Source organism: Notechis scutatus, chromosome 7 (assembly GCF_049901735.1).
Source record: "Notechis scutatus isolate UNSWTSFEM ecotype Mainland chromosome 7, rNotScu1.2, whole genome shotgun sequence".
Taxonomy (NCBI): domain Eukaryota; kingdom Metazoa; phylum Chordata; class Lepidosauria; order Squamata; family Elapidae; genus Notechis; species Notechis scutatus.
In genome coordinates this window covers 14,550,745-14,564,301 of record NC_142015.1, presented here as the reverse complement: position 1 = coordinate 14,564,301, position 13,557 = coordinate 14,550,745, and the positions used below count along the sequence as shown (strand labels likewise).

General features: G+C 38.3%; 1 protein-coding gene across 30 annotated transcripts in view; it reads right to left on the bottom strand.

The window, feature by feature from the left end:
* CAMK2B (calcium/calmodulin dependent protein kinase II beta) overlaps positions 1-13,557 on the bottom strand; it is a 207,910-nt gene that overhangs the window by 142,809 nt on the left and 51,544 nt on the right. For all 30 annotated transcript variants that reach the window (XM_026671386.2, XM_087969681.1, XM_087969684.1 and 27 more), the window contains exon 2: positions 10,974-11,068. In XM_026671386.2, coding sequence (XP_026527171.1) covers positions 10,974-11,068 — 95 coding nt within the window. The remainder of the gene's footprint in view (positions 1-10,973; positions 11,069-13,557) is intronic.

Below are 13,557 nucleotides of genomic sequence, written 5' to 3'. Positions count from 1 at the left end.
GGATACCAGGGTTTAACTTTTTAAACTTATTCTTCCAATGGATATTTGGCTTTCTTTTGATCATTCTGGAAGTCAGGTGACCCATTTATTTCTGGGCTGGCTTTTCTTCAAGGCCCCACACAAGTTTATTCTCTCTCCTCCTATTTTTCAACAACAGCCCCTTGGGGTAGGTAGGCTCTGTATAGCCTGGAGAACATTGATTCCTGTCTTATCTTGAAGGCCTAATCACTAAAATGAAACTTGAAGTCAGTACTACCATAAAAATCCCCTCAACTACCGTCTTTCTTTGTGCTTCTTATGTATTTGGTTATCCATTCATATACAAGTAGTCCTCGACTTACAGCCACAACCGAGCCCAAACTTCATTGCTAAGTGAGACATTTGTTAAGTGAGTTTTGCCCTATTTCACAACCTTTCATGTCAAGCTTGTTAAGAGAATCACTGTGTTTTTTAAGTTAGTAATATGGTTTCCCCATTGACTTTGTTTGTCAGAAGATCACAAAAAATGCACACCTGACCTTGGGGCACTGCAACCGTCATAAATATGAGTCAGTTGCCAAGAGCCTGGATTTTGATCACATGACCATGGGGGTGCTGCAATGGTCATAAGCCACTTTTTTCAATGCCATTGTAACTTCAAATGGTCATTAAATGACATTTTATAAGTCGAGAAATAACTGTATGTATAATCAGAATGATTTGATGAAATCAGTTTTTTCCAAAAATACTTTTGCCCGGACCTTGTTATTGATTATTATATAACAATATATAAGTTGTGTGTTCTTTATGTACATTTTAAATTGCCTGAACATTGTATCAGTTTCTTCTCCAACAGTTTTGAAGAGAATCAATAAACTTGCTAATTGGCCTGTAATTAGCAGGATGATCCCACTTGCTGTTTTGAAAGGGTTTGCTAGAACATTGCTTTTTCCTTTCAAATGCTTTCACATTATACTAGGGTTTCCTGCTAAGCAATACAATGAATGAAACCAACAGAGTCCCTCTTTGAGAGAGAAGGATGGTGCAGAAATTTGATAAATAAAAAATTACATTTTCTCAAAATATTTTAAACCCAAGTTTCAGAAAAAAGAAAAGAACCTCTGGTAAAGATCCACACAATATTCAAACAGACTCTTTCAGTGCTGGAAATATTCTTTAATCATCAAGGATAATTTTATTTGTACCACAGAATTTATTTAGGACATATCCAAAGAAGGCTTTTATTGTGCAATCAATGTTTAAAGAAGAGATGAGGTTTATTTATTTATTAAAAATCTTTCCAGGTCGCTTCTCATTAGTATGATTTACAATAGCTTTAAAATTATTCCAGGATATAATAAGGGGGACGGGACAACAGAATAGAGCAAGAACAAAAAAATCACTGCAAGGAACTGCAAAGAAGATGTGGAGGCCAGAGAAAATTGGCATTAAAAGCTGGGTTTTTAAGCAACTCTTATCACCATCCATGGTGGTCCAAAGCAGATGGGAGGTCATTCTACACAGCACAGATGTTATTTCAGAGAAGACCCATCTCTGATTCACCATCAAGTAGCAATTGACAAGAGAGGACATGGAGAATAGAAAGTAAAATATGTTTCCAGTGATAGATGAGAAATCTATCACTGGAAACATATTTTACTTTCTATTCTATTCTGATATAATGGATGCTTAGAAGAAAACTATCAGTGAAGACATATGTTAATGTAATGTAGGCTTGTGTTATTTAGGGGATGGCACCCTAACCTAAATGGCAGAGGTCTGGAAGCCAAGGCAATAATGCAGTCACATTTTGTAGCATTCCAACTTCTCATCAAGGAGGACTGTATTTCAACAGTGTTTCTCAACCTTGTTAATTTTAAGATGTGTGGACTTCAACTCTCTCCTAGGAACAGAGGAGCTGATGTATTCACTTCAGCTAAGAACCGTTTCTTCTGTTTACAAAAACCAACTGAGTGTCCAGGAATAGCAATAAATCTATAACAGAATTAGAAGGGACCTTGGAGATCTTCTAGTCCAACCCCCTGCTCAGGCAGGAAAACCTTTATCATTTCACACAAAATGGTTGTCTAATTTTTTTTTTAAACTTCCAGTGTTGGAGCACCCAGAACTTCTGGAGTCAAGTTGTTCCACTGATTAATTGTTCTGTAAGGAAATTCCTCCTTAGTTCTAAGTTGGATCTCTGCTTGATTAGTTTCCATCCATTGCTTCTTGTCCTGTCTTCAGATGCTTTGAAGAATCTTTATGGCAACCCTTTAGATATTGGAATACTGCTATCATGTCACCCCTGTCTTTTTCATTAATTTACGTCCTTGGGACTTCAAATCCCAGAACTCCTGAGCCAGCATGAAGTCTATGGGTCTTAAATTTACCATAGGTTGTCCACCTCTGATCTAGGACCTTTCCCAGATGTAAACAACAAACGAAAAGATTCAAGGTCCATCCCACCCCTGAAAGGACCAAATGGTAAAGACTGCAATGACAACACCATTAAAGCCAAACTGTTTAATACATTCTTTGGCTCAGTATTTATAAACAGCAATGGATCATGCCCAGTATTTCCTAGTTGAACCACAGATGACTACAATGATCCAATACATATCGATTTCACAGAAGACAACGTTGAAAAAACACTATGCAATCTAAAACCATCTCTATCTATTGGACTGGATGGAATATGTGCCTACTTCTTAAAAAAGCTATCCACTGCCATAGCAGAACCTCTAAGCATAATCTTTGAAAAATCTTTCAGGACCAGCTCCTTGCCAAACTATGGTCTCAAGCCACAGTCATCCCCATCTTCAAAAAGGGAGACCCCCAGCCTAGTTGAAAAGTACAGACCAATGTCTTTATGCTGTGTCATCTGTAAAGTCATGGAATCAATTATTAACCAATCCATTATCCTCCACTTAGAGACAAACAACCTACTCTCTAATAAACAATTTGGTTTCAGGAAAAAACTATCTTGTAATCTGCAACTCTTACACTGCAGAAACATATGGACTACACAGCTCGATCAGGGCAAAGCAATAGATGCAATCTACATAGACTTCTGTAAAGCCTTTGATTCAGTGGTCAATGACAAACTACTCCTAAAACTAAAATCTTATGGTATCTCTGGACAACTGCATCACTGGATAGAAGCATTCCAGTCAAACAGACAACAAATGGTCAAAATTGGAAGCGTCCTATCAAATTCTGTACCTGTCAACAGTGGTGTCCCCCAGGGTTGGTCTATGACCAACTCTCTTCATACTCTACATAAATGACCTCTGTGATCACATTAAGAGCAACTGTGTTCTCTTCGCTGATGAGGTAAAGCTATTCAACACCACAGACAATACTGCTACCCTTCAAAAAGACCTCGACTATGTATCAGAATGGTCAAACAAATGGCAACTTTAAATCTCAACAAATAAATGCTCTGTCTTACATATTGGCAAAAATAAATAAATCAGAAAATAAAATACAAGCTGAATAGTCAAGACCTTGTTGATGATCCAAATTGTCAAGGATCTTGGAGTTCTCATCTCTAATGATCTAAGTGCTAGAGCCCACTGTAACTACATAGCCAAAAAGGCATTAAGAGTTGTTAACCTAATCCTACATAGCTTTTTCTCTGGTAATATCACACTACTAATGAGAGCATACAAACATTTGCTAGACCAATACTTGAATACAGCTCATCAGTCTGGAACCCGCATTACGTATCTGATATTAATACAGTTGAGAAAGTCCAGAAATATTTCACAAGAAGAGTTCTCCACTCCTCTACTCGTTGCAGAATACCTTATGCCACCAGACTTGAAATTCTAGACCTAGAAAACCTAGAACTACGCTGCCTTCGGTCCGATCTAAGTATAGTATATAAAATCATACATTGCAATGTCCTACCTGTCAATGAATACTTCAGCTTCAACCATAACAATACAAGAGCACACAATAGATACAAACTCAAGGTAAACCGAACCAAACTTGATTGCAGGAAATACGACTTCAGCAACAGTCAATATCTGGAATACTCTACCTGACTCTGTGGTTTCTTCCCCAAACCCCAAAAACTTTAACCTTAAACTGTCTACTATTGACCTCACCCCTTTCCTAAGAGGTTTGTAGAGGGTGTGCATAAGCGCACCAACGTGCCTACCGTCCCTGTCTTATTGTTTATTATTTTTCTTATATGTATCCATAACTATGTTTATACTTATACCTGTTATCTTATAATTGCTTGACAAAATAAATAAATAAAAATAAAATACAATAGCTAGGGACTCCTCATATAATTAGTCAGTTTTACATACCCTGCCTTTTGCCATGGTTTTTCCTGTTACACTTTCCTAATTCCAAGAAAATGCTCAGCAAATATAAATGAGAGGGAAGGGGAGGAGGTGGATAACATACTGGGGACATCCTTCCTTCACTGCTTGTCCAGACTTGGCAGTTGCAAAGGTATTTTGTATTCTGCAAGCTCTGACATTTCTCATCTTCCAAAGGTTCTTCGAATTTACACACAGAAATCGCCTCGAAAACAGATGCTGTATGTTTATTTCTGAGAAAGTATCTAAAGGGTGCAGCTATGAGGTTCCAGAGAGCGGAGATTGGGGAAAAATTTTAAAAGAAAATCACCATGCCGAAATCAGTCTGAATTCATGCACAAGCTATTGACTTTCATCTTTTTTCTAAAGAAGACAGGCAAAACTTGACACCACTTGCTAATTTCAACTGCGTACTCCACTGTTTCCTTTGAAGGCCCAGAATTTGGAATCCCACATTCAAGAGGAAAAAAAAGAATGAACCTTTAAGGAGATTCTCCAGCTTTTTAACCTAGTTGTTAAACTGACTGGGAAATTTAAAGGGCAGAGAGGCTGATGGGAGGGAGGGAAGAGTCTGAAATTGATTAGCAAATCACCCAGGCAAATTTCCCAGGAGGATTTTGAAAATGTCAATGTACATCTTGTTGAAGGTGATTAGTTTACTGTGTAAAAATGGTACTGGTAATGATATATACCAAACAACCTATATTTGTCTGGCACAGTGTAAACCAGGGGTGGGCAAACTACGGCCCGCGGGCCATATCCGGCCCATTGGTCTTTTTAATCCGGCCCGCCGAAGATTGGTACAGAATTAAGGTTTGATGTGAATGATTGAATGATTGCATTCATTTGATTTTGACTTGTAATGACAGGCATTTCGATACCAGGTGGTGGCCCGTCTGTCAAATTTTAAAAGTCAATGAGGCCCCCGAGCCAAAAAGTTTGCCCACCCCTGGTCTAAACCATAATGGCTAACTCAAATCAGGTTACAGAGTGATACAATGTGTGAACCCAGTCAATCTGTGTAAAAGCTATGGACATTTTTTTTCTTTAATTTTGGTGATAGGCCAAAAGTTGATCTATGATTAGCCCTTGAAATTGTGAGAAAATCGTGAGAAAATTTAAAATGCACCTTGTCTTTAGATGTTTTATTTAATGTTCACTTAAATAGAAACGCTCCATAAAATTCATCACTCCTGTTTGTTCTTTGTGAATTTTTGTAATTTTTATAATTGTAAGTTTTACTCTGGATAATGAGATGGGTGGCACATAAATTAAATTAAATAAATGTTGTGGATGCTCAGGTTATTCATTCTCCCAGCTACTATTTACTAATCTATACTGAATAAATCCATAAGCTCACAAGGACAAAAATAAGATTAACTTTTTTAAAGAAGCAAACTTATAAGTGAAGCTATCAAACATCATAATCTTCATCATCAGCCCCTTTTCAACTAGCCAACCTAACTTTTAAAAAAAAATGCACAGCTAATAATTTCCAGATTTCCATTTTTTTTTCCTCAGTAAGTTTTTTTCATTGGAATTTGACACTTTAAAAAAGATTTATCATTTTCATCCTGCTTTCTTTGCAAGGCAGCTTATAGGATTAAAACACAGAAAGACAATTAAAGCATAACTGAAAGCAGAGTTATAATAAGAAACCAGTTAGCATCTTAAGGAGACAAAACTGAGTCCCAACTGGCAGGTTAAAAGCTCTGTGCTCCAAATGGTGAGAAAGTTTAACAAAATGAATCTGAATACAAAATATATAAATGAGGCAAGAGGGTGTACTGTACATCAGAAAAATATATGGGGGCCTTACTTGATGCAAAAGCGATATTGGTCTAAGCATTTCTTGTCCTAGAGTAGTGGTGGCTAACCTTTTTGGGCTCCCATGCCGAAAATTAAGGCAATGCGCATGGCAATGCGCCTACGCCCCAACCCCATGCACCACGCATCTCTGTGCATGCACATGCGATCCCCCACACACCATGCGTCTCTGTGCATGTGCCCACGATCCTCCTGTGCATGCCATGCATCTCTGCACATGTGCACGAGGACCTCATGCGCCCTGTGTCTCTGCTCATGTGCCCGCAGCTCCCTTAATCCCCACGCATGTGTGCCAGATACCCGACAATCAGCTGTCAGGCAGGCGGCGCACACGCATGCGCGGTGGGGCTCTGCCAGGCGACATCTCACGAGCCAGCAGAAGTGGGTCTGGGTGCCACTTCCGGCACGCATGCCATAGGTTCGCCATCACGGTCCTAAAGTGACCATCTAGATGTCAATCACGTGCTTGTATTTCAAATTTATTAATTTAAGCCACAGTTGAAATGTTCCTATGATGAAATTACATATTCATATTTGCATGTAGCTTTTTTCTCAATCTTTGTAGCTACTGTAATTCACGGGAGCCCCAAGAAAAGCTCTTAAAAGGCAAAAATTTTCTTGGTGGCGAGGTTATTATTATGCACATTATATTTGAACTTAGCCCAAACACTGACTGGTCTATTGCTGTTTTTCCAATCCTGTTATTTAAATCTCTTTTTTTCCCATCCTCCCAACCTAAAAGATCAACTTAGACTTCCTGAGGAATTATGGGGCTTTCTTTGTAACAGAAGTTATTGACCTGTTGTGAAGTTTCAGTAGCTCTGCAAAGCAAGAAAGTCCTATAGCTCATTTATTTGTGTTATTCTTAAAGACAGACACTTCAAGCTCATCCCAATCCCATAGAATCACACATCTATTTCTTCTCTGCCCCAATTCTCCATCCCCATACACAGATACAAAAATAATAATAATTGAAGTCCACCAAATCCAAGTTAGGGATCCAGCCAGCAATGTGGCTTAAGAACATAAATTAGGAATTGAGAGTCTATGAAATTCTTGCTAATTGAATGGCACATTTTTTTAAAAAAATGGATGCAATTAGTTTCCCCAAAGGTGCTTTTCCAAAAGGCAACTGGATTTTCTTGAATTTTTTATTTCTTTGAAAACATCATGCTTATCATCCAAGAAGCGTCTTCAGAACTCTGTGAGATTGGGATGAGCTTGACATGTCTGTCATTAAGAATGAAATGAATAAATTAGCTGTAGGGTTTTTTCTTGCTTTGCTGAGCTACTGAAATTTCCATAAAGCTGAAAATAAAGTTAACAGCTTCAATGTTACAAAGAAAATCCCATATCTCCTAAGGAATTCCAAGTCGCTCTTTTGGTTTGCAGGGAGAGGGAGAAAAAAGAGGTTTGAATTACAGGATTGGAAAAAAAGCAACAGATGAAGAACTGAAGAAGCTTCTTGGATGAGAAGCAAAACTTTTTTAAAAACCCCAAGAAAGTCCAGTTGCCTTTTGAAAAGCCTCTTTGGGATAACTATGACCCTGTTGATTGAGAATCTTCATAGATACGCAATCAATTTATTTTACTTTTCTGGACAGAGGACCCTACTTAATGCATCTTCACAGGAAGAACATAGAAAAGCTATTTAAAATACTAATTATTTAATTCCAAACATTTTCTTCCAGCTAGAGCTTGGTTGTGCCTCACTGGAGGCCCAAATGATACTTTACTGGTTGGAACCTTGGCTGAACTGAACATTTGAGTTCCCAGCCCTGCTCACCAGGCTGGTAATTCTCTTCTCTTTGGGCTCACTGCTGACTCTCGACCCACAGTTTATTCAAGCTGGTTTTAGGGGGAAAGCCAATGTTAATGAATTGGGTTTTTTATTTCAATTTAAAAATGATGGGGGCTATAAAATAGGGAGGCCTTACCAGAACTCCTATATCTTTTGGGGAATAACATATTGTATAATTCCCTACAAGACTCTCAGAAAGCATTGACATTGGATGAGGTTGGTCTCCTTATTCTCAAAGGTGATGGAAGGCAGACTTCACAACATGCCTTCACAACAAACCCTCTATGTATATATTCAGAGAGTAAACAAATCATGCATGTTCTTTCAAACTGCCTCCTACACTGTATTAATGGTAAATCTCTAGATTATCAGAAAACATTCCAATCTTAAATTATTAATTTCCTGTTAAGTGACCAGTTTAGAGAGTTGCAAAATTTTGAACCCTAGCAATCACAATTAGATGATGCTGTCTACAAGTGTCATATAGGAAGCCATTTTGTACTCACTATTCCACATCCTTTTCCTCTTGCTCCCATCATTATCATCATCATCATCATCATTCCCCCTCCCCCTTGCTTTGCTCTCCATTAATTTACTGCTATTCCCTTAACCTGATGCACTTAACTAACTTCCTACTGCTCCTTTGGTCTATAACTACTACAGGAATATAAAATTCTAAACAGTTCAAACCCAAACCCAGGAATATAAACTGGGTTTAACAGGGGCCTCCACAGCTACCTAAATGAATTCTAACACAAGTCTTCAGCAAGGTGAGAACAAAAATGGAATATGGATGTTGGTCTGAACAAGAAAAGCTATGGTAGAATTCAGATGCTGTGATTAATCAGGTATAAAGGTGATTTACTGGACAATCAACATTTAGGCACAAACCATAGCTTAAATCTAGCAATAGATGTATTTGTTCTGGGCAAAATCAAAATCACCTTATATCTCAGCATCTACTGCTTTTCTTCTTTCCCATGTACAACATATCCATTTATAGGCAGTGTAGAAATATTTGTGTAAAGCTGCATTTCTGTCCGCCTGGTCTGAGGTAATCTGTAGAGCTTAACAGATTCAGATTCCCATAAGAGGAATGAAACACTGGCTGATCCTAAACAGGCCTGCATGGATGTAAATGCAATGCAAATTTAACTGTCAATTCCCACACTTCTACTTTAACTTAAGTTGCTTCCAATATTTTACCTATCAGCCTTTTACAGCTACTTCATAGTCTGACCAAAAATACCTTTTGATAATTACTACTTACAAACCCTGTGCAGCTCCTGTACCATTCTCCACAGCCTCACATACAGTTAGTTAATCTACTCATAATCATAAGCATCTTTTAAACACTTCAGTACTGTCATTAATCAGCTTCTCTCTAAACTCCAATATCTCAACCTCAGCCTCTCTTTTGCATCTAAACTTTACTACAGTAATCCAATTAGTAAGTTAGTTACCCTGCCTAAGCTGTGCCTGGAATTTATCTTTAAGCAATCATCATTAAAAAGCAAGTCATGTTTTCCTCTGGGGTCCTACCTTATGGCTTGAAAATTAAATTATAGGAAATGCTAGCTATTCGTGTGGAAATGGGCACAGAGATGCCACCATAATCTGGAAAGAGGGAGTTGAACCAAGCAGAATGTTAAACCTTATCTATCAGTCCCTCTTACCCTGAACAGAGGCACCTAAGTGGGATCTTCCACTTCATATAAAGAACTTTTATCGTCTCCTATGGATTTGATCACAGAATCATAGAGTTGGAAGGAAGATAAGAGGTCATCAAATCCAATCCCCCGAACGCTGCAAAATTCACCCTAGCATCCCCAATAGAGGATTATCCAATCCCTGTTTGAAAACCTCCAGTGAAGGGGAAGAAACTGCACCATGGGCAATCTATTTCACATTTACTGTCAGCACTTACTAGCAAGAAGTTCTTCCCAATGTTTAATCCAGTATTTCTCAACCTCAATAACTTTTAAGTTGTGTGGACTTCAACTTCCAGGATTCCCCCGCCAGCCTGCCTAAATTCTATGTGTAATGTAACTAACTGAGAATAGAGAGGAACAACAACTTCTCTTGACTTTGGTTTTACACTTTAGCTGTTGCAGCCTAGGACTGTTTTGCTCTTTTGCCATCATCTTTTGCTGGCTCACATTCAGTTTGGGATTCATCAAGACATTTTTCACATGTACTGCACCACAGTATAGTTGAGGAACAATAAAAGAAACTGTTCAGAATTAATTCCACATGTCCTTCTTGGTTCTTAGGCCCAAACATTGAGTCACCATCTCTGTATTTCCAAATGGGACTAGAACAGATTCTTATGTGAAATTCTGAAAATCTGGTATGATGCGCTTCCTGTCAGAAAAGAACTAAAAGTGATGTATAAACCAAGTACAGGGTAAAATGAACTTTCTCACCCTCATTGCTGCTTAAAAGATTCCTAAAATTAGTATTTCATGCCTTAATGACTCTCATCTTTACCTACTGCCTGGCTCTACTGTCACAAGGCCCAGGTCAATTGCTCACAATACCGTATCTTCAGCAAACTCAATTTCTTTCATTTTGTCTTCATTATTCCCATAGACATTCCTTTTCACACATAAATTTCCACTGCCAACTAGTTCATTCCACTCTATAAAATATGAATATCCAACCCCTTTGAGCTCATCATAAATTTCAAGACTCCAAGGGCAAAAGGGAAGGTTGGAAATGGTCCTTTCCCTAGTAACTGAAGGAAAGAAAGGGATGCAAACTACTTTTGAAAATAATGTGTGGAAAGAACTATTGATTTTTCAAGAGCCTTTCCATTTTCTCCTGTTGATAAGCAGTAATTTCTGCACTTGTTATCCCTGGCAGCTGTGCCTTGTTTGCCAGAACTACCAATCTATTTTCTCATCATTCCACATGTTGAATGTGTCTCTTTAAACATGGCAGCAGCTCTGGGAACCAAAACAACAGAATTCTCCTAGAGCAGAAATATGGAAAGCACAGCCATTCTGCAGAAAGAAGGAAACCAACCCTACCTCTTGCTGAGAGCTTCTTGGTGTTGATAATCTTGGCTGCGTATTCATGTCCAGTGCAAAGTTTGACACAGCGTCGCACCACGGAAAAAGCCCCCCTGAAGAAGGAGAAGGAAAAAGAGATTGATTAATGACTGCATGGCAGGAGAATTTCATTGACATGCTCATTGCAAAATTCCTAATCCATCTTTTTTTTTTTAAAAAAAGAAAAAGGGTATGGCTTTGCACTCATTTGATTAGCACGCTAATATTTAAACTATTTTTATCCTACTGTCTAGTTAACACTTTTACAAATACCCCTAGTCCATGTTCACACCCTAACAGATGTGGCAGACAAGGAGAAGGTGATGGGGAAGAAAAAGAAAAGAGCAAATTCAGTCATAAGCACTTAAGCTTGTGATTCAGGTCACAACCAGCTGGAATCAAAGGGGTTCCTGATTTCCCAATGTACCTTTCCACATGTAAGCAGGACCCTTTCATCAGATTCTCTCTCTGAATTAAATTTCATTGCATTAGTTTAATCCATCTCTTAACTGCTTCCAGATCTGTTAAATCATACCACAGCTTTTCTAGACTTCCTAGATAAGTGGAACACAGCATGTTGTTCCTGATATTCATAAATGCAACCCTATAGATGATTTCACCCAATGGCTATCAATGGTTATAAATCAGGAAACAAGACTGAGCATTCAAGAAGACAGAGCCCATATCAAGAGAAGTCCTCAGCCTTCACTTTCTGAGTTCTCTTGTCCAAGACTAAAATCATAATACAGGCAGTCCTTGATTTACAATCATTCATTTAGTGGCCGTTCAAAGTTACAGCAGCATTGAAAAAAATTATGAATGGTCCTTGCACTTATGACCGCTGCAGTATCCCCATGGTCATGTGATCAAAATTTGGATGCTTGGCAACCAGCATTACCATCTGCAACTTCCCAGCCAGCTTCTGACAAGCAAAGTCAATGTAGGAGCTGGATTCGCTTAATGACCATGTGATTCACTCAACAATACCAACCATAGCAAAAAAGTTCTCTAAAATTGAGAGTGATTTAATAATCACATTGCTCATCAATGGAAATTCTGGTCCCAGTTGTGGACATTAGTTGAGGAGTCCCTATAAACTTTCTCCCCCTCCCTTCCTGGATTTATACAACAGCTTAAACTTGGGGGGAAAACACACATTCTGATTTTATGGACTGTGTGAATAGACCAAAAATGTTGGGAGTAGATGAATATTTGGTCTGAGCTCACCTTCTATGCTTAATATGTTGGGCAGCTTCTGCTTTTAGATCTGAATATTTATTTATATTGGATCATCAAGAAACTTTCAAAGCTCAAAGGAATTTAACATTTTAACATGTCTTTTCCAGTTACTTTATCTTCTGAACGAAATTGGTTTTTATCTGAAAACTCTTCCAACACTACCTTTAACATCTGGCTTTTGCATTAATACCTTTATTTTTGTCACAACTAAGAGGCTTTAAAAGTGCCCCCCCTTCTCTCAGGGATTGTTAAACTAATTAATCCTGTTCTATTGTGGGACAGTGAGCTTTTGGAAATATCATTCTATAACCTTTTCCAATTCTCAGAGTGGTATACATTAGCCAGTGACCTCAGATGCTCTCCTGTCAACAACCCCTAACAGCTGTCTTTTCCTCATGCCACAATTCCAACCAGTAGGAAAACCATCGGATTAAAACCATGTGAATGTCACATTTAAGACCAAAAGCATGAAGCTGTTCTTCACTAGCTGCCTCCTAGGGAGAATCTTAGACAACCTGATAATTGTTAGTTTATTAGAGAGGATCCAGGGTGTTGTTTTAATGGTGGACAACTGGATTCTGATGGGAGGTGTACCAAGCCTACAAAGGCAATACCCATCCTCCACAGTTCCTTCTCTTTTTCATCAGAGTGATATCTAGGAATTGACCCAATTCCACTTAAATGAATGAGACTGAAGTTAGACATGACAGATATTAGTTTCATCCATTGATTACACCGAGCCTGTCCAACATGTATTTTATCAACAGATTGTTTTTTAAAATCATGTTGCAAATCATTTGGAATTATGTCTGAATTTTGATGAAGGACAATTCACAAATGTAAAATGTAACGACGATTCTATCTAACTATCCATGTAGAGGTAGTCCTTGACTTATGATTGTTCAGTGCCCAATTTTATAATATTTTTTGCCATAGTTAAGCAAATCACTGCAGTTGCTAAGGAAATCCAGCTTCTCCCCATCGATTTTGCTTGTTGGAAGCCAGCTGGGAATGTTGCAGTGATCCCAGGATCCCAGGATGCTGCAACCATCATAAAAAGATGCCAGTTGCCAAATGCCCAAATTCTGATCATTTGAAGATGTTGTGACAGTCTAGGACTAGTTGCAAGTCACTTTTTCCAGTGCTATTGTAAGTTCGAATAGCAACCCAATGAATGGTTGTAAGTCAAGTAACAGCCACTGACAAGCACACAGTTTAGCACAGAAATTCCATAAACAAAACCCCAACTGTTGCACAGTAGAAATACTGATTGCTTGTCTCAGGGTATCATCGTCACTTTTTAAAATTTTCTATCTTGTTTTGC